This window comes from Sander lucioperca, chromosome 4, assembly GCF_008315115.2.
Source record: "Sander lucioperca isolate FBNREF2018 chromosome 4, SLUC_FBN_1.2, whole genome shotgun sequence".
Lineage (NCBI taxonomy): Eukaryota > Metazoa > Chordata > Actinopteri > Perciformes > Percidae > Sander > Sander lucioperca.
The window spans coordinates 40,875,780-40,898,408 of NC_050176.1; the positions used below are offsets into that span (position 1 = coordinate 40,875,780).

The 22,629-nt window shown below is 40.9% G+C and overlaps 2 protein-coding genes, 1 long non-coding RNA gene and 1 pseudogene across 3 annotated transcripts in view; 1 reads left to right on the forward strand and 3 right to left on the reverse strand.

Annotated features, from left to right (window-relative positions):
- LOC116048142 overlaps positions 1-22,629 on the reverse strand; it is a 568,688-nt pseudogene that overhangs the window by 186,369 nt on the left and 359,690 nt on the right.
- The window catches only part of LOC116049154 (CD209 antigen-like protein E), a 236,056-nt gene that overhangs the window by 101,296 nt on the left and 112,131 nt on the right, over positions 1-22,629 (reverse strand). The window lies entirely within an intron of this gene.
- On the forward strand, positions 1,497-6,435 carry LOC116049145 (E3 ubiquitin-protein ligase TRIM21-like). The gene is made up of 2 exons (XM_031298565.2): positions 1,497-1,677; positions 4,541-6,435. Exon 2 carries the CDS (start codon positions 4,543-4,545, stop codon positions 6,187-6,189), a length of 1,647 nt encoding a protein of 548 aa, XP_031154425.1. The 5' UTR covers positions 1,497-1,677; positions 4,541-4,542; the 3' UTR covers positions 6,190-6,435.
- LOC116049173 lies at positions 1,651-20,468 on the reverse strand. The gene is made up of 3 exons (XR_004104827.1): positions 20,354-20,468; positions 6,974-6,978; positions 1,651-1,662 (listed from the first exon to the last, which is right to left on the reverse strand). It is a non-coding gene; the product is annotated as an uncharacterized LOC116049173 (long non-coding RNA).

A 22,629-nucleotide genomic window follows, 5' to 3' on the forward strand; every position in this document is an offset into this window, starting at 1 on the left:
TTTTGACTAGGAGAAATGATATTATAAATATCTAAAATGTAATTACAGATAGGAGTGTGGTTCGATTAAATGTTAAAACGGCCTGCCATAGCACCTAAGACATTTTTCCTGTTTTCATCTATAGTTGTTCTGCAGAGCTTCTTCTTGCGGGTAACGTCTGACAATAACAATAACTTTAGTTTTCTATGTTGTAAGTTGACATTATTGTTTAAAGCCACATTTCAATACTGACAACAAATGTTGTATAATCTCTCTGAAAGAGTCAAACTATAATTGATAAGTGCAGGGTATTCATTTAAACATTTCCTGAGAGCTGACAGCCTTCCTCATGTCCGAGCACGTCTCCATGACTCCCTGCTACACTGCAGCAGCAACAACAGGCCTCCATGTAGAGCACTAACTGGTGTTGTGACACAGAACGACCACTAGATGGATCACAACACAAAGGAATGATGAGACAAAGTTACTGTACTGCTGCCACACTGACCACCAAACACTCCTGATACATGAGAGTGAACACACTGTCGGTCATGTACAGAATAATCACTCATGATGGACGAGGACACAAGCAACAACCTCACATATGTTTTCCTTCAGGAGGAAACTCCATCTCCTCCATCTTCACCAGTTTATAAAGAGAAAATCTACTAGTTTCAAGAACTTTCTGGAAGTCTCATTTTCTTGATTCTCGTCTTGTTTTAACACAGAAGTTTATTTCTGAAACATCCCTGAAACAAAGAAATCTGGTGAACTGGTAGAAGTAGAATTAACTCACATGTTGTGTTCCTCTCTTGAGAAATAAACTCAGTTGCCAGTTTATTAGGTACACCTGCTAAAACTAATGACGTCTAATACAACATACTACAGTAAATCAAACTAATATCAATGAGGGTAGACTAAATAACAGAAACAGGTCAGAACTATAGTAACATATCTAAAACATTCTTATTTTACACATTACATTATATCACTTCTATTACAATATAAAATACTATATTGCTGCTACAGAGGCAGATGTTTAAAAAACCTTTATTTTCAATCTTCATTCATGTAAACTGTGTGGATGAATGAATGAATCCAGCAAAACACTTTACATACGACATGAGAGCAAACAGGAAGTAACTCTCTTTATTTTTGATGATATTTTTAACTCCCCAATGTTACATATTCAATGTGTGAAAAGACCTAGAGTTAATGTGTAAGTATATATTTTATTTCTTGATATTCTGATTGTCTTGTTGATGATACATATTATATTTGTTGTACGATTTGATGCAACGTTGTAGATGTGTGTGACGTCTCTCTCTTTGTGTCCAATAAACTATAAACTAAACTCTTCTGGTTAAAATAAAGCTGAGGCACATTAACGTTTCAACACACATAATAAATCATTAGTTATAGCATGACCATTGCTCCATATCAACCAGACAACACCCTGGTATTTCACAATAACGTGTAAATAAGAGGAAGTAACCAAACCACAGAGCTGCAGTAAGAGGAGGAGCAACACTGGAAAGAGGAGAGATACAACGTCACACTCCAGAAATGAAAGTGAAGTTTGTCAGAGTGTCAGCCACGCTGCAGTAGAGACAAGACTCTGTTTCTCTCTGAAAGAAAAGTCAAACTGACTTCATCAGGTCTTTCTCAACAACACAGCAGAGTCTCTGCCAAACACTGGTGAGTACAGCTGATCAGATTTACACTTTCTACAACCAGGATTAACACTAAACTTCAGCTCTACTCACAAAGGAAGTTCCTCTCTTTAATTACTTGTGAATGTGTAACAATATAACTCTGGCTGTTTGTCTGCAGGCCCACTATACAGTAGTCCACTTTAACAGCTTTAAACAGTCTCTCTGTGTCAGTTCTCAGGACTTTAGGAGCTGGTTACTGATCGCCTCCTACACACTACTTTCTCTATTTCCTCTGGCTGTTTCACAATAAAAGCTTTCCACCAGAGAACCAGTGGAAGGCTTTTAATGTGAAGCAGCTGGAGGAAATGTACAGTAAGTAGAGCTTTGTTAGCAGTGCTGTTCTTTAATAAAAACTGGTCTACACAACAGGATGTGGACATATCCTGTGCTGTTTTATCAGAGTAGCGCTTCAGCTTGCCGCCCCACTTTAATGGGCGTGTTTGTGCACAGCTCGGTGCAAGTTAAAACACTTCTGTCAGGGCGGGCCGAGTGCTGAGGCAGGAAAAGGATTCTGGACCCAAAGTGCACGACACGATAGGACAGATGCAGGTGTAGAATTCATTATAACAGAAAACAATCCAGGCTTATGTGAGTCTTTAAGAATCCAAACAAGGTAAAAATCCCAAAAGTATTAATGGACTCCAATATGGCATCAAAAGGTCCAAACCAAAGGGACACGTAGAAAACAGGAACAAGTAGGTACACTAGACAACGATGATGACATGAAAAGGACGTAAAGGACGTAAAAGGAAGTAAACCAAGCCAAACATACAAGATGAGTTCAGGAAAAACAGAACAAATAGGAAAACAGGAATCAATCTAAACACAGAGCAAGAGTTAACAAAATAAAACAGGAAATATAACAGAAACCCACAACCCTAACTTCACCATCATATGATTTACTTAAGATAACAGTCATCATACTTGTTTCTTTTTACACAAACAATGAGGCGCTCAACGGTCCCTGTCACTAAAAGATATTGTTTTTGTAGAGATTATTATTTTTTACATTTCTGAGGAACTTGGGATGCTTAAAACTTGCAATACATGTCAGAACTGGCGAACAATTCAAAGTTCTGCCGTGTTTGAGGTCAGGCTTGGCCAGCGGGCTCCATAGCACTCCCAAGCACACGCCAGGGTTGGGATAAAATCAGGGCTTTAAATTAACTTTTTTGATCACCAGCCAACACGGCTAGTAGATTTTTAAAGTTACCAGCCAATCAGATTTTCTACCAGCCTAGCTCCTCTGGTTTAGCTCGTAATCGATACCACGCACGCTAGGCACGTAGCCAACGGTGGTATGACTCTATATGACAAAGTGTTCATGGGAAATGTAGGATTAGAGCTACAAGCAGTGTTGCCAGATAAAGATTACATTTCCAAGTCAAAGACACACAAAAGGGCCAAATGTCTTGGTGCAAAACAGACCAATCTGGAAAAATGTCGATTCAAAAAGAGGCTTCGCTTCATCCATCACCGGCCAAATTGGCTCGTAACTTTAAAATGTTACCACTTTAAAGCCCTGGATAAAATTCCTTTAATTTTACAGGAAATGTGGTTGGATCATTGCTCTCATCTTTAAGAATATATTAAAACGTTTTGATATCTTTTTATTTTGACAAGAGTCAGACATTTTGGATTACCTGCGTTTATTTTCATGTATGAGGTCTTTAGGATGCACACAAACTTACAATATTTGACATCCATATTCAAACAAGTAATTATTCAGATTTGATGTCGCAATTGGGCTTTGGGTGCAGCATGTTGGCTCTACAGCGCTCCCAATTACTTTCAGCCTTTGAACACGTTTTTGACGCCCTTAATTCATTGTTGACACCCCTACACAAAAACTCACAAAATTCAACAAACACATCAAAACCTGTGAACGTTGCGAGAATATTCAGCAGCGGGTTCATGCTTTAATAGTGAGCTTCATCGCTTCCCCCTAATGTATGAAAGGCCTTAGTTGGTATAAAACTTCTCTCGTATTCACGGTTTTATGTACCTACATTGCTCACATCATTTCGGACATGTTTCCAAATTGCTCTCATTAGCTTTGTGCAGTTTTCATTTATTTTAAGCAAACGTTTTCGACTTCCTCCTAGAGGGGTTATTGGATTTGTTTTGTATTTTATTTGTATAACCCTCCGAATAATGTGACGCTAATTTGCAAAGGATTAGTCGATAACTGGAACGATGATGTCATAAGTCATGTGACAACATGTGGAACTGTTAGAAAGTCCTCTTTGGAGATTCAACACATCCATCTGAAATTGGGTCAGCAGAATCTCAAGACCTTCATGGTGCCAAATTGGGAAACTTCTGTGTTACCTTGGAATGAAATGATGTGTCGGGCAATTTGCATATTTCACCATAACACAGGAAGCTGTTAACTTGACTTTATGCTGTCCAATCTGCCCCAAATTGCTGAAGACATCTACACGCCTATATTAAGTCAAATTTATAGCGCTACGTACTGACAACAGAAAGGTAGTCATATATGACACTAGATTAGATTAAATCATTAGATTTACATGAAATTTACATGACGTGGTCTACATATGATACACAGCTACATGACGTTTCATTAGTGTGTGTTCTCTAGCGCCACATAGTGGACACAGGAAGTGGTACAAAATGTACAATACCTCATTTTTAGTGCCACACGTAGGAAATAACGTCTAATTCATGCACACAGTGTTTGATGATCCTGTAAAATGCAAGAGCCGTGTTGACCGCCGCTCCATCAGTATCCCCGACAGGAAAGAAAGGGCTCGTTCATGACTGCTTGCAACATTAAATAAACTGTATTTTTAATGTTTTCTTTTCATTCACACCATGTGTAGATATGGCTGCTGTGAGCGTTCTGCAATCTGAAGATCAGTTTCTGTGCTCCATCTGTCTGGATGTGTTCACTGATCCTGTCAGCACACCATGTGGTCACAACTTCTGCAAGAACTGCATCACTGAACACTGGAATACTAATGACCAGTACCTGTGTCCCCTGTGTAAGGAGGGTTTTACCACCAGACCTGATTTGAGGATCAACACTTTGTTCTCTGAGATGGTTGCTCAGTTCAGACAGTCAGCTCAACAGAAAACCAGCAGCAGCAGCTCAGAGCAACAAGTGTCCAAACCAGGAGAAGTTCCCTGTGACGTCTGCACTGGAACCAAACTGAAGGCCCTGAAGTCCTGCCTGGTGTGTCTGGCCTCCTACTGTGAGACTCACCTGGAGCCTCATCTGACCATGTCAGGCCTTAAAAGACATCAGCTGATCGACCCTGTGGAGAACCTGGAAGGCAGGATGTGTACGGAGCACGATAAACCTCTGGAGCTGTTCTGTAAGACCGACCAGACATGTGTCTGCATGCTCTGCTCTGTTTTAGATCACAAGACGCATGATCTTGTTCCTCTGAAAGAAGAATATGAAGGAAAGAAGGCCGAGCTGGGGAAGACAGGGGCTGAAATTCAGCAGATGATCCAGAAGAGACGACTGAAGATTCAGGAGATCAAACACTCAGTCGACCTCAGTGAGGAAGATGCAGACAGAGAGATAGCAGAAGGTGTTCAGGTCTTCACTTCTCTGAAGGAGTCTGTTGAGAGAGGCCTGAATGAGCTCATCGACACGATCAAAGAGAAGCAGAAAACAACAGAAAAACAGGCCGAAGCTTTCATCAAAGAGCTGGAACAGGAAATCTCTGAGCTGATGAAGAGGAGCACTGAGGTGGAGCAGGTGTTACGCTCTGAAGACCACCTCCATCTTCTCCAGAGTGTCCAGTCCCTAAACATCCAACATCCTCCCCCCACCAAGGACTGGACAGAGGTCAGTGTCCATCCATCATCATATGAGGGGACTGTGGTGAAAGCTGTGGTTCAGCTGGAGGAGACACTCAGTAAAGAGATGAAGAAGCTGCTTGAAGCCGAGCTGAAGAGGGTCCAGCAGTATGCAGTTGATGTGACTCTTGATCCTGATACAGCACATCCTAAACTCATCCTGTCTGATGATGGGAAACAAGTGAATCATGGTGATGTGAGGAAGAATCTCCCAGACAACCCAGAGAGATTTTCTCTGTGTGTTTGTGTTTTAGGAAAACAGAGTTTCTCTTCAGGCAGATTTTACTTTGAGGTTCAAGTTAAAGGAAAGACTGAATGGACTTTAGGAGTGGTCAGAGAGTCGATCAACAGGAAGGGAATCATCACACTGAGCCCTAAGAAAGGTTTCTGGACTATATGGTTGAGAAATGGAAATGAGTACAAAGCTCTAGCTGACCCTCGTGTCGTTCTCTCTCTGAAGTCTCCTCCTCAGAAGGTGGGGGTGTTTGTGGATTATGAGGAGGGTCTGGTCTCCTTTTATGATGTAGATGCTGCAGCTCTTATCTACTCCTTGACTGGCTGCTCCTTCACTGAGAAACTCTTCCCATACTTCTGTCCCTATCTTAATGATGATGGTAAAAACTCTGCCCCTCTGATCATCTCTCCTGTCAGAGTAAACTAATCACTGATCTCATTTCAGGTATTGATTTATTTTCAATCAAGGGAACAAATCTACATATTAATATATTTTACATCTTATTTTCTACAGAATCTGTTTCCTGTGGTGACTGATTTACACTTTATTCCATTTATTATCATATGGTTAAATGTGCAGCAATTCTTTGCAAATTGAATCAAACTTCATCTTGACATATTTGGTGTCTTTAGAAACTGATTTCTTCTGGAAGTTATAATAAATGTCTGTGGGTTTAACAGAGGTTTAAATAGATATAGTCCACATAACGTGTGTCATGATGCATCAAATTAATGTCTTGATTATGTAATCGGATACACATTTATATGTTTTTGATGTGCAGCCACAGAAAACATATTGCTGAATATTTCCTTGTGTCATGAAGCTTAATTTAAGAGTAAGACCTATTACATCCCATAATGTCTACAGAACACAGTATGTGTCGTTGTTATACCGGGTATAAAAAGTTAATGGATGTTTCTATCTTGTCTGAAAGTGTTTTGGATGATTACTGGTCACTTTGGGCATTTTATATTTGTTTCATGAGTTCTGTAAGATGGTTTATGAGTCACAGAAATCCGTAAATATGTGATTGTAGAATAAAAACTGTAAAATAAAGCAGTTGTTGAACACATGCCTGAGTAAGCAGTGACTTGAGCACCAAACACTGAACAGAAAAGCTGATTTACACACAAGTTGTATTTCAGTCGAGGATGATCTTTATTTTTTTTTTTTTTGAATTTCAAAAACATTCATGATGTTGAGAATAAACTTGAACTTTCAGTATTAGTGCCAGGCATAATAAAAAGAATAAATATTAATTGAAAAAATTGCAATAAAGAAAAATCAATGACTAGGATGAAGTCGATATTATCAAAAAAAAATTGCAATATTGAAAATAGGTCGAAATATCAGGAACAATGTTGAAAGATCTACCTCCTGTCATTTTGTTCCCTTATTGGTCTTACATGGAAAGTTGTCTTAACATTTAATAGTTAGACTAAATATTTATTGCAGATATCTGCAACAAATATCCAATATCACAGTTGTTGCAGTCTGTGTCGCCGCGACATGTACTTACATTTGTTTAAGGTGCAAATCAGACTACAGCTATCAACACGTACCTACACACGTACCCACAACCTCACAATCTTACACAGGACCATACATTGGGCTTTAATCTTTTAAAGATGAAAATAATATTAGGTTTAGATCATACTCTTCATAATCAACCTGAGCTGAAGATTTGCATAAATGATCTAACTGTTGAACAGGACCAAGAGACCAAAACCTCTGGGAGGTATTTTAGATAGTAACTTGTCATGGACAAAACATATAAGTACGATGGTTGATAAGATGGGAAGTGGTGTTTCTGTTGTTAAAAGATCTGCACCATGTTTGTCACAAAACTCAACCAAAGTGGTGATTCAATATTTAATATTATCTCATATTGACTATTGTTCAGCAGTATGGCCTAATACAACTCAAGACAAAATAACAAAATTGCAAATTGTACAAAACACAGCAGTGCGTAAACCTCTCAGGTGTGGATATAGAACAAATGTTGCAATTCACAAATGTTTAGGTTGGTTATCTGTGAAAAACAGATTATTTTATTCATTATTTGTATTTTTAGGAACATTCTTGTAACAAAGAAACTATCTATTTTTTTTATAATAATTGAACATTTAGTTTAAATAAATATGACTATGCCAGTAGACATCAGAGATGTTCACGAGTCATTTTTTGGAAGTCCAAGTCGAATCTCAAGTCTTTGAGCTCGAGTCCAAGTCAAGAGTCAAGTCTCCGGCCATCTGATCTGTCCCTAACACTGTATTGTTAAATCTAATGAATTCAAAGCATGTCCTGTAGCTCCCATCCATACAGTCCAGTATCATAGCATGTCCTGTAGTTACCATCCATACAGTCCAGTATCATAGCATGTCCTGTAGCTACTGTAAGGTATTTTATTGTGTAACCTCTCTGCTCCACGTTCACGCCAGCCACGGTTAGGGGAACGCCCTCTCTGTTCACTCTGTGAGCCACGTGACTGACAGCCCTGTCCCCCACAGTCACACTGACATCGATACACACGCCCCTGGGGAGGAGCTTTCCATTCCTTCTTCCAGCCATTGGATCTAAGTAGATTATTTTCCTCTGCCATTCGTCTCATTTCAATTCTCATTTCTTTCATGTCCCCTGTAAGCCGGTCCATAGCTCGATACAAGCCTCCCTCGGATATGGAGTGCACCGTCGCTGCTGTGCTATTCCCAGTAGGGGCTTGGCGTGCATAAGTGTTAGTATAGTCCATCCTCAAAGTCTCTCTGGCTATCTCACATCGGCCGGCGATGGTCAGGGCTTCATCCAAATCAGTAGCCCCCTGCTCGTGACATTTAGCTCTCAGGGCTGGGTCGAGTCCGGCCAAAAATCTGCGGAACTTTTCCTCTTTCTGAGCTATTTCACCATAGCCTGGGAATGCTTCATTCATGCTTGCTGATATCCGCTGCATAAACTTCCAAACTCTCACCTGGAGCACGGAGGCGCGCAGAGAGGTTCGCTCTGAAACAGTCCAGAAAATGTCTTTGTCCAAACGCCTCTTGTAATTTATCCTTGACTGCAGAGTAGTCTGCCTGTACGACTGCTGGCAGGCTATCCCACAGGAGAAACGCAGCCTTTGTGAGCCGTGTTGGTAAAATCCTAGCCAGTTCATAGTCATGGTCACGTTCGGTGTTCCTACCGGCGCCTTCACAGCCACTTCATACTGCCGGGCCCAACAGGGAAAACTTTCATTCACCTCTCCAGCGAAGTGTGGCGGGAGTTCAATCCTGACGTTGTTTGAGAAGGGCCCGTTCCCACGACGCTGTTGGCAGTCCAGTGGGTCTCCTTCAAACTTCCACATGGTGTCGTTTCCTTTACTTGTTTCTGTTATTACCCTCTCTAACTTTAACTAAAACGAGGAAAGTTCCGAGGCACAACGAGCGGAACTAATACTCGTGCTACTATACACTGTAAAAGCTAAGCTAGCGCGGAGTTAGCAGTAGCTAACGCTAGCTAGTACACTCACGATAGGTCTCAATGGGAAAAAAACATCCCACCGCTGCCACCAATGTAACCGAGCGTTTCTTATATTGTATAGACTCTGTTTAACTCTAAAATGAAGACAGGGCTTCCAATGCCAGAACCAAGACGGCACTGCACGTCTCACTTTAATCTTTTTTTTTCTGTACAACACAATCAAACGTCAGAAAGAACAACCCCTTTCTCCACTTCCCTTATTCCCTTCAAAATAAAAGCTCTATATTTACTACAACTTCCTCCTAAGCCTCAACAGAGATGTTACACAATAAAATACCTTACACTACCATCCATACAGTACAGTATCAAAATCAGTTGTAGGAGAACGTTATGGGGTCTACTGCAATACAACCTGAAGAAACACTAATGAAGAACTCTGTTTCCATTTCATAAGTGTATTTTTCAACATTTTGGTATCTGCACCAAATAATACACGTTTGTCTGTGTTACTAACTGGCTGTAAAGCCAAACCTCATCATGCATTACACTTTTCAGTGTTCAAAGTTTGAGGGAACCATCATGGTGCAAACATGTGAGAACTGATCAGCCCTACAGAGCCAAAAGACCTTAACTTGCCTGTGTATAGAACTGAGAAAAATGACTTTAAACTAATTTTGTTGTCCAGCCAAATGAGTGTAGGCGGGATATTGAAAATTTGGCAATACTTTGTTTTTTTTATTAAGTTATTTATCTACATAAAAATCTTAAACTCAAACTTGACCTTTGACCCTTATTTGGAAGTTACTGTACTCTGCCTTTGCATTATCTACAAGATATTAAGGGGTCATGCAAAGGCAAAAGGCATTAACTTCCATTTTATCACTCACTTGTTTGCTAATCATGAAATGTTAATGATGACATCTACATAAAATCTACTCATCAAGGCACAATTATGCTTAGCATGATATAAACATAAATATAAAATAATGTAAATTTGAAGTAATTAATTTGTATTTGAAGGTCACAAAGTGGCTTTTCAACTCACATATCACCTACTGCATGTTATAATCCTATTTAATATTGTATAGAATTGTAATAAAACAATACTATTTCTCATCCTATTTTATGGTACAACTGGGGTCTCATTTATAAAACTGTGCGTAGGATCCTTACTATAAGTGTACGTACGCCCAAAAGCCCAAAATGGCATACGCCAAAAAAAGGTCCGATTTATAAAACTGTGTGTACGCACACCTGTAAGAAATGTTCCCTTTATAAATCAGAGATTACCTATAAGTGTGCGTACGTGAATCAGCCTCTTATCCCTCCCTGTACACGCCCATTTTTAACCATAAATAGTCAACGCAAAGCACCTCATGAATGCTGATCAGTATGTTAATGACCTGGCAGTTGTTACACCGAATCATGATGACTGGCGGAGAAAAAGCAAAAAACTTGACGTTCAGGAATTGCGGCAAATTTAATTATAATTTCGGCCTTTTCTTGCACAGTGTAGGGAAATATGATCTATAACTATGTGTATTAATAATACGTCCAAAACGGCAGGCATTACGGCACTTGGGGTCAGCTTCGATATACCAGACCTATATAAGATTTAACAGAACTATATATTATATCCAAACAAGCATTGATGATAAAGGTGAAGATTATATAAAATATTTATATAAAACAATTAGCTGTCTGACATTTCCCTCTGGAAACAGCCGGTTTCCCCCCAGAGTGGTGAGGACCTGTATTTGGACCGGGATGGCACGGTTCCGGTGTGTTGCCCTCTCTACTGGACCCAGTTCAGTACATAGATCCAAGAGCTCAGCTTTAGGGAATCTAAATCGTCATATTAGCCAGTCATCGTCATGGTCCCTGAAGTCTTTCTCTCCTGATTCTTCCATTAGCGTAGTCCTCCTGCAGGGCAGCAGGGCCATCATGCATCATTACACACGGGGGTCACCGCAGTATTTATATGTTTACAACAAGTTGTGATTGTTAACACCTTGCCAAAATCACAGCATCAACTAGTGGTATCCCCACCTCAAGATACAATCTGAAGATGAAAGTGTAATAGGCAAACACACTTTTCTTCATGCAGGTTTGGTCACGAACAATATTAAAGTTCAGACTGATAATGAGGACATTAAGGGTAACGATTGCATGAGAGCGTAATGGCTGTATTTTCACACTTTGACATTTGATGATATATGCACAGTATTAAAGACAGATATTTAGTTATTTACACTGTGTTCTGCAGTTATCTAATGCTATGGTTTTTGATGCTATCCTGTATTCTATGCAGTCGGGCCATCTCCTCCTCCTGCGCTCCGTAGCAGACAATGTGACGGTGAGACAGCGCCGATTAAACATTAAGAACAAACTTTTATTTAAGAGTTGAGTTGGAGGTGTTTATGGAACAGTTCACTCAGTACAAGCGCAAATACCACTGCTGGATTTAATCTTCATGGTAACGTAGATGATATGGAGTGAAGAAATGCGCGTGAGGCATCAATACTTGAACATATTACGAGTAATTGTTATTCTCACATTTCCTTTCTGCAGTCTGACTTCAGTTCACCACCTCACCATCTGCGTCACCAATTCCTATTTTGTCTCCAAAATGTGCGTACGCATGGGTCAGAGTTTGGTGGAGGAACATGGGTCAGAGTTTACGTGGAGGAACATGGGTCAGAGTTAACGTGGAGGAACATGGGTCAGAGTTAACGTGGAGGAACATGGGTCAGAGTTTACGTGGAGGAACATGGGTCAGAGTTAACGTGGAGGAACATGGGTCAGAGTTTGGTGGAGGAACATGGGTCAGAGTTAACGTGGAGGAACATGGGTCAGAGTTTGGTGGAGGAACATGGGTCAGAGTTTACGTGGAGGAACATGGGTCAGAGTTAACGTGGAGGAACATGGGTCAGAGTTTGCGTGGAGGAACATGGGTCAGAGTTTACGTGGAGGAACATGGGTCAGAGTTTGCGTGGAGGACCAAACATTCTCCCGTCAAGTTAGTTTTTTATAAAGCACAACCTTTGCGTGGGAAGTGGCATACGCACATTTTCATCCCCGTTGTGTGCGTACGCCACGTTTATAAATGAGACTCCTGGACCGCCTTGGACTGTTGAAACAGGACGATATGTTAATTTAGAAGAGGGAAAACAGATCTGTCCCACGTGTTGTTTGAAAGATATAGAAAATGAGTTCCATTTTGTTTTCTACTGTAGTTTTTATTGTGAACAGCGTGACTTTTTGTTTCGTAAGATAAAAGCAGAGATTGATTTGGTAAATATGGATGATGCTCAAAGACTGACATGCAGTTCACATGTGAAACATATACAGTATTATCTTGAGAAAGCCTGAGAGAAGAGGAAAAAAGCTCTTTATCGAGATGATCGGTAGATGAGGATTTGTTGTTTGTATATACAGTATGTATGTATGTACCGTATATAAACTTAGCACAAAAAGTAAGGACATTTGTGTTTGGTAGATTATTTCTCTGTGGTAACAATGCTTTTTGGCAATAAATCTTATACCGTTGGAAAGCCTGTTTAGTTCTCTTTCAAACGGTGCCCCATCTGTAAGGAACATGCATTTGTGAGATGAGCAGCAGAGCTGAGTATGTGGGTTGCGCCCATGAAAAATTTGCCAGATCTTCTCTGCCAATGCCAAACAGCTTATTCTGCCATTGACTCGTTTGGTGTTTGGTGGATTGGATGATTGAAGTTTGAAGAAACAAGACATATTAGCAACTGAACAATTTATTCATTTCCCAAACAGGAGCCTCAGTAGCGTGTGGAAGAACCATACACAGTCACAACAGCCTGGCACCTCCTCCTCACGCTGGTCACCAGCCTGGTCACACACTGCTGTGGGATGGCATCCCATTCTTCAACCAGCATTTGTCACAAGTCAGCCAACGTGGTTGTGTTGGTCACTCTGGCACGAACAGCACGCCCAAGCTGATCACACAAGTGTTCAACGGGGTTGAGGTCAGGACTGCTGGCAGGCCGTCCCATCCTCTCCACTCCCACATTCTGGAGGTAGTCTCTGATAAACCCCGCCCTGTGGGGGCGAGCGTTGTCATCTTGGAGGATATAGTTCGGTCCCAGACTGTGGAGATATGGGATTGCCACTGGTTGCAGAATCTCATCTTTATATCAGGCGCCTGATTGGCAGCACCTGGGGGTACCAGAAGCTCAAAACAAGAGTCAATAGCAACAGCAAAATAAGCTGTTTGGCAATGGCAGAGAAGATTTGGCAAATTTTTCATGGGTGCAACCCACATACTCAGTGCTGCTGCTCATCCCACAAATGCATGTTCCTTTCAAATAGGGCACCACTTGAAAGGGAACTAAACATACTAAACATATATATATATATATATATATATATATATATATATATATATATATGTCTGGAGTTTGCACCTTCAGGGTTGAAAGAACTTAATTGGAAGTCGCTTTGGATAAAAGCGTCAGCTAAATGACATGTAATGTAAAGTAATGTAATGTAATTTTGCTAGCGAGTCTGATGGGAAGGTTTTATTTCTGGCACAGCCCCGAAATCCTCTTCGCTGACGGAGCATTCTGGAGAGTACAGATGATGCAATCTGGAGGGCTGCTGACTCGCACTTTCTGAGTCGAATCAGCAGCTCTCAGTGCCAAGTGCCAGAGGGCGCTAAGAGCTGGCTCATTGTCAGTGAGAGAGGGGCAGGATCAGGGAAACTCCTTGACAGATGATAAAAAACGTGTCAGTCAATATTATTGGAGCACAGATCTTATATCTTTGCTTTTAGTTTGATCTTTTAACCAGTTTTGGTCACATTTAACACAACCTTCCAAGGGAAAGCAGACACTACTGGGCATATCGTGTTGCAAGAGGGTTCTTCCCCTCAGGAGACGTCTGGGAAAGCCACAGGACGCACAAAAAGGACCCGACACCGGCCAAAACCAATGGGAGAAAACTGCAGCCGAGTAGACTATATCAACTGTCTAGACCAGCGTTTCTGCTGGAAGCAGTATTGTGGAAAGGGGGGCATTGAGGTGCCTTTGGGGGGCGTTTGTTTTAAGGCGAGTTTACACCAAAGGTTCACAACAATACGAGTTTACACTTTAAACTAGTTGCAAGAAGCAGTGGTCTGCAACATTAAAACCTGTTTACTCCACTGTGAATGGACGAGACGGTTACTTGAAGGTATCAACATAACTATGACATGACGCTGTCATGAACGTGTCATAAACCTTATAAACAAGTCATAAACATTTATGACTTCTGTCATTAAGTGTCATTCGGTTAATGTCATGACAAGTTGACATAATGTCATCCTGGTTACTGTCAAGTTGTCTTAATAAGGACACTCCAAAGAAATGTAATGTCAACGTCATGACCAAGACAAGTTCTGGTAATGTCACTTTGATTAATGTCAAGTTGTCATAATCAAGACAACCCAAACAATGTCAACTTGTCATGACAAAACCCGAATGACACTTAATGACAGAAGTCATAAACGTTTGACACGTTCATTACAGTGTCATGTCACAGTTATGACAGTGTCATGCCACAATTCGTGTCAATCAGTGTCATGTCAGTTGTACATTTGTACATGTTTACTCCCCAACTTGCACATTAAGTTTATCTATATCTATTGAAACAGTTGTACATTTTATTTCCAAATTGTATATATTTTAAATATTGCTTGTGTAGTATTCTATTATTATTTCATGTATATTGTTTCCTATTATTTAATGTTTACTCTGTATGTGTGCTGTGTGTCTGATATTTTCCTGCTGCAACACCGTTATTTCCCATTTTTTGGGATCAATAAAAATCTATCTATCTATCTATGTCACAGTTATGACAGTGTCATGTCACAGTTATGACAGTGTCATATCCTAGTTATGACAGTGTCATGTCACAGTTATGACAGTGTCATGTCCTAGTTATGACAGTGTCATGTCACAGTTACGACAGTGTCATATCCTAGTTATGACAGTGTCCTGTCCTAGTTATGACAGTGTCATGTCCTAGTTATGACAGTGTCATGTCCTAGTTATGACAGTGTCATGTCACAGTTATGACAGTGTCCTGTCCTAGTTATGACAGTGTCATGTCACAGTTATGACAGTGTCATGTCCTAGTTATGACAGTGTCATGTCACAGTTATGACAGTGTCATGTCCTAGTTATGACAGTGTCATGTCACAGTTACGACAGTGTCATATCCTAGTTATGACAGTGTCCTGTCCTAGTTATGACAGTGTCATGTCCTAGTTATGACAGTGTCATGTCCTAGTTATGACAGTGTCATGTCACAGTTATGACAGTGTCATGTCCTAGTTATGACAGTGTCATGTCAGTTATGACAGTGTCATGTCAGTTATGACAGTGTCATGTCCTAGTTATGACAATGTCATGTCACAGTTATGACAGTGTCATGTCACAGTTATGACAGTGTCATGTCACAGTTATGACAGTCATGTCAGTTATGACAGTGCCATGTCAGTTATGACAGTTATGAGTGTTATGACAGTGTCATGTCACAGTTATGACAGTGTCATGTCACGATTATGTCGATACCTTCAAGTAAAGTGTAACCAAATGTTCTTTCCCACTGAACACTGAAACAAGACATTATAAATAGACGTGAAGGTCAGCTCTGGGCTCAGGTCTTAGGGTCCCTCTCTCTATACACCAGATCCCTCTTTCTTAATCGACTGAACATTTTTGAAGCTTCTGGTCCTGTACTTACCGTCAAGATAAAAAAAGAGACAAACTGTTGATATGCAATTCTTATACATACTATATTTATATAAATAAATCTAAGTGCTTGTGTACAGTGAAAAAAACAACTTATTACGGATTTCAATTAACAAAAGTTTCAAAAGTATCTAAAAAAAACGCAAAAAAAAAAGTTCATTTTCAAAAAATTATTTAAATGTTTTTAAAACATCTGATCGTAATTATTTGTCAAAATTATTCATAATTTCTGCTTTTTTAACTCAAATTGGGTATGACGTCATATAAATTAGGTTTATTGATCATGAGTTTAAAAAAAACGTGAAAACGTCAGGAAAAACGCCAAAAAAAAGTTCATTTTCAAAAAGTGTTTAAAGGTCCTTAGTAGTCCTCTAATACTGTATCTGAAGTCTCTTTATATAGACCTTAGTGGTCCCCTAATACTGTATCTGAAGTCTCTTTATATAGACCTTAGTGGTCCCCTAATACTGTATCTGAAGTCTCTTTATATAGGCCTTAGTGGTCTTAATGTGGCCTTGACCAACTGCCACTTCCCTTGTTTGAAAGCCATGATGTCTCTCTCTCTCTCATGGGGGGCTAAATTCTCTGGGCGCAAAGCAAAGAAAGGAGAGGTAACCTTTCCCCTTATGATGTCATAAAGGGAAGATTCCTGATTGGTCCATCTGATCTTTCATTTTCTCAAAGGCAGAGCAGGATACCCAGGGCTCGGTTTACACCTATCACCATTTCTAGCCACTGGGGGACCATAGGCAGGCTGGGGGAACTCATATTAATGTTAAAAAACCTCATGAAGTGACATTTTCATGCCATGGGACTAACATCCTCTGATCTTATTGGTCAAAATCACTCATTATTATTTTTGCTAAAAACATTTAACCCTTGTGTCGTCTTCCCGTCGACCAACAAGCAACTTTTAGTATTTCTGGGTCAAAATTTCAAACAATTTTTTCAACGTTTTGGTCGTATTTTTCTCAACTTTTGTTGCTTCGATGTTTTTGTCAAATTTTTTCTGCCTCTTTGGACATTTTTTTGTGGGTTTTTTCTCCCACGTTTTTGAAGCTTTTGCGGACATTTGTCACACAGTGACATTTTTTTTAAATGCTATAAAATTGAATAAAACATCAAAATTTAAAGAAAGTAGTGAACTGATCATTTATTTTACTTATGAAGAGCGTTGTCCGGAACCATCCGTGTTAATTTTTTGAAAATTTGGTTGAAAGAAACCCCAAAATGTTCTGATAAAGAAATGTTTTAAAAATGGGTCAAATCTGACGCGAGGACGACACGAAGGTTGAAAAAGAGCCAAAAAAAGTTAATTTTCAAAAAGAGTTTAAACTGCGATGCACTCAACATCCTCTGATCTCAACTATCGGTCAAAATCACTCATTATTACCTCAAAAAAACATTTAAAAAGTGTCAAAAATTCCGGAAAAAGCTTCAGAAAAACATCGACGAAAACATCAATAAAGTGCCGAAAAAAATCTACGAAAAAAACTCGTAAAAAGTGACAAAAATACTTGACAAAAAAGGCCGGAAAAAGTGACAAATGTCGAAAAAGAACAACTAAAATTTTGGCCCAGAAAAACAAAAAGTTGCATCTTGCATGGTCGACAGGAAGACAACACAAAGGATGAAAAAAAAAACCATTAAAAATGTCGGGAAAAGCGCCAAAAAAAGTTAATTTTCTTAAAGAGTTTAAACTGTGATTCACTCAACATCCTCTGATCTTATTGGTCAAAATCACTCATTATTATTCCTGCAAAAAAACATTTAAAAAGCCTCAAAAAAAGAACAACACGAAGAACAACTCGACAGATGAAAGCCAATTTTATTGATCAATAACATAAATAGGACAAATGTTTCTCTGTACATCCAACCTGGAACCCAAAATAAAAATAAATATCCTCACAGCAATAAATTAAAAGCAGGAAAATGGACCAATGAGACGCTGAGTCATGTTGCAGGTGCTATTTACACACACACACACACACACACACACACACACACACAGTCATGTTTCAGGTGCTATTTACACACACACACACACACACACACACACACACACACACACACACACACACACACACACACACACACACACACACACACGCTGAGTCATGTTTCAGGTGCTATTTACACACACACACATTATGTTACACATCGTTCCCGTGTTTCTGCTCGCCGCCGCGTCGCTTCACATTCTCGGATAACTTCAGCAACGATCGTTAAAAAACTAAGAAAAGCAAAAAGCAGTGTCCGATTATTAAAAACCTTTTAGTTACATTTTACAACAGCGTCGTCACGGCTACCGACACGTTCAGTATCAAATACTTCTGTCAGCGAGTTTACAAAAATATCACACAAGACTTCTTTTACGAGCGTCTCCGGTTCCTACGGCAGCGAGGTGTCAGTGAACGCAGCAGCTCTCAGCCTTCAGCTCCCGAAACTAACGCCACCTCTGACCTCAGAATATTTGACCTTGGAACGCGAGCGTGTTCCTGTTTTTGTTCTCAGAGATGGGAAGTACAAATACTTCGTTATTGTACTCAAGTAGAGTTTTCAGATATTTTGACTTTACTCTATATTTTGTGCCGATATTTTTACTTTCTACTCCTTACATTTTTACTAGAGATGCAGCGATAGAGCGGCCGGTGACCAGAATTGGCCGGTTTTCACGTGCTCGGCCATGACCGGCGACCAGCAGGTCAGTCTGACATATGGTGATGTCATGCTGGTCAACGCTACAATTAACTGACAACATAAGTTATACCAGTTACAGTTCTCAGGGACGCACGCACACACGGACGCCACGGCACGCACGCCACGGCACGGTCTCTTCTTCCTTTCTCTCAACTTCTCCTCCGTGTGTCGGTGCTATTCTCCACATGTAGGAACCTGGTGAATTAACCTGCAACATGTCAGCTGTTTGGGAATTCTTCAGCGTGTGTGCAGAAGATAACAAGTTTGCAAGATGCAACACCTGCAAGGAGAAAGTAGGGCGTGGAGGGACGACACCAAAAACCTAAATCACATTTCTTTAGTTGATATTGATGTGAAAAGAAGGAAATGGTTCTAACATTGCTCTTTAGATGTGTGTGAATGTCCCACACCAGGAGTAATTTATATAGTTCTATTTTATAGTGATCCATTATCTGTTCAACACATGTTCTATTAAAGAAAAGATAGAAAATAAATGTGTGTGTGAGCTGTAAAGTGGTTAGAAAAAATGAAATCAGAATCGGCCTAGAAAGTTGTAATCGGTGAATCTCTAATTTTTCATCAATACCGACGGGAATACACGTTGCATTTGACGCATCACTACAAGACGACTCGACAGATTTGGCGGCATTCATTCGCGGCTTTATGGCGGTAACGTGAGCACGTAGTAGTACGGACGGCGACATGTTTGAAAATGAATAACACAGATGGTTCCGTACACGAAACGGGCTGTAATTATGCATCCACATACGTTCCTCTGATCTTAACTAGTAGCTGAAATAATTAATTTCTGGGTCTTTTAACAAAAAGGTTAAAGAGTAAAATCCTTTTTTTAGACATGAAAACATCCGCGAAATTGCGTTCGCTAAACCCACCAGACTCCATGTAAATAATCAGCACTTTAAGCATCCTAAACCCACCAGACTCCATGTAAATAATCAGCACTTTAAGCATCCTAAACCCACCAGACTCCATGTAAATAATCAGCACTTTAAGCATCCTAAACCCACCAGACTACATGTAAATAATCAGCACTATAAGCATCCTAAACCCACCAGACTCCATGTAAATAATCAGCACTATAAGCATCCTAAACCCACCAGACTCCATGTAAATAATCAGCACTATAAGCATCATAAATCACAGAAACTAAATCAAACTATCAAAAGCTGGTTTCGGGTCGTCTTTCCACTTTAACCAACCATCACAACTCTATTTTTGGTTGAAATAAACACAGTTTACCAATTTACATGTGGAAATATGCTGGCTCTATACACGCTAAAAAACTTTTGTTGCTATTCCCGATGTTTTCGTCAAGTTTTTCCAATTTGTTTTGGTTACTTTTTGGGAATTTCTTTGTTTTTCTTCAAATGCTATAAAATTGACTAAAACACCCAAATCCAATGAAAGTAGTGAACTGATTATTTATTTAACTCGTGAAGAGCGTTGTAGGGAACCATCCACATTATTTATTTTTTGTGACATGATTTGGTTGATAGAAACCCAAATTTCTGATGGAGAAACTTTTTGGAAACAGGTCAGATTTGACCCCGATGACATCAGGAGGGCTAAGTTAGTTTTCCTTCAAATAGTGAGTGAGAACGCAACGTTTTTTAGGCGACTGGTTCACCGTTTGAAGTCAGTCGCTTTACAAGAGAGGAGTTTCATTCTTGACCTCCGAAAACAGCTTTCGATCACATCACATGGTCTTCATCACAGATCAAGAATGGACCTTGACTCTCCATTTTGAACGGAGGAATTCTTCCTAATGTCTGCTTGGCAGCGCTGGCAGAGATCACAAGATTTCACGTCCACGTGATGTGAAGAATCACACGGAAGTTATTTAGTTATCATAAATGACTTATCATATTATCACATTATCATATTATTATTATCCTGATCTGGATTTATTCCTCAGGTTTTTCAGAAGAGAGAGACAGTTTCCCAGGAGAGAGAGACAGTTTCCCAGGAGAGAGAGACAGTTTCCCAGGAGAGAGAGACAGTTTCCCAGGAGTAACAATGGTTCCCTTCAACAAGACGGCATTGTTCTGTCGGCCTGAGAGCTGCTGAGCTTTGAGCCGAGTTTAGTTTCGTGTGCGTACAATCACGGAGATGTCCCGCTGGAGGAGACGTCCCCCTAGAGGAGACGTCCCGCTAGAGGAGACGTCCCGCTAGAGGAGACGTCCCTCTAGAGGAGACGTCCCGCTAGAGGAGACGTCCCTCTAGAGGAGACGTCCCGCTGGAGGAGACGTCCCACTGGAGGAGACGTCCCGCTAGAGGAGACGTCCCACTGGAGGAGACGTCCCTCTAGAGGAGACGTCCCGCTGGAGGAGACGTCCCACTGGAGGAGACGTCCCGCTAGAGGAGACGTCCCGCTAGAGGAGACGTCCCGCTAGAGGAGACGTCCCGCTAGAGGAGACGTCCCGCTAGAGGAGACGTCCCGCTAGAGGAGACGTCCCGCTAGAGGAGACATCCCGCTGGAGGAGACGTCCCTCTAGAGGAGACGTCCCGCTGGAGGAGATGTCCCGCTGGAGGAGACGTCCCGCTGGAGGAGACATCCCTCTAGAGGAGACGTCAAACATCATCCAGACACAAAAACGCTGCAGGTTCTCCGGCGTGTAGCCGCCTGCCGGGCCGGAGGCTACAGCTTTCATAGTCCAGCTCTGTCACACACACACACACACACACACACACACACACACACACACACAGTCAGTCAGTCAGTCAGTCAGTCAGTCAGTCAGTCAGTCACACACACACACACACACACACACACACACACACACACACACACACAGTCAGTCAGTCAGTCAGTCACACACACACACACACACACAGTCAGTCACACACACACACACAGTCAGTCTCTCTCTCACACACACACACACACACACACACACACAGTCAGTTTCTCTCTCTCACACACACACACACACACACAGTCAGTCTCTCTCTCAAACAGTCAGTCAGTCAGTCAGTCTCACACACACACACAGTCAGTCAGTCAGTCTCACACACACACACACACACACACACACAGAACATTTTCCCTTGAGAGTCCCGACAGCGTTGGGTGTCGAGGGTAGACGGTCCCGAGGAAAAGCGCTGCTCTCCTGCGTCTACCTGAGACTAAACTAACCAATCAGCTGTCAGAGCGTCTTCACAGTTCTCTCCATGAATGAAAAGAGTTTGGTAGTTACCATGGTAACGTTAAGGATTGCTAAACACACACACACACACACACACACACACACACACACACACACACACACACCCACACACACACACACACACACACACAGACACCCCCGTTCCCTTTGCCAGGTTGTTCATGATTTAAGGTAGTTCGGGTGAAAGAAAAAGTGTTCTCGGGTTGAGTCCGGTCCAACTGAAGAGGGAGGAGAAGTGTCGCCGTAGAAACGCTCACCCGGCAGGTGGGGGGGGGGGGGAATCGGGCGAGTTCATTGGCTGCCACAGTCCTTAATTCACAGAACTTTAACAACGTGCAGCCTAAGTATGGAAGCTAATAAGAGACTTTTAAACAGCCACTAGATACTATATATAGTATATGTACTGTATATATATATGTATATATACACACACACACACACACATATATACATACTATATATAGTATATATACCAGATACTTAATATTTAAATGTGTCTGGATGTATTTCGTGTCAGTGGCAATTAAAATTAAAATGCTTTTGTCTCTTATTTGCTTCCGTACTGAGGCTCGGTGAAAAGAAACCAAAACTTCCAGGTGATGTGTTAGACATTTCGGCAAAATCCATGACCCTCAGGTTTCCACGGAAACAAAGAAAGAAAGAAGAGGGGGAGACAACAGCCAACAGGGAAGGGAGGACAGCGCTGCGTCTGCGTAAGCGAGGCTTCTACCACTATGAGAGCTGGCGGTTAGCGACTT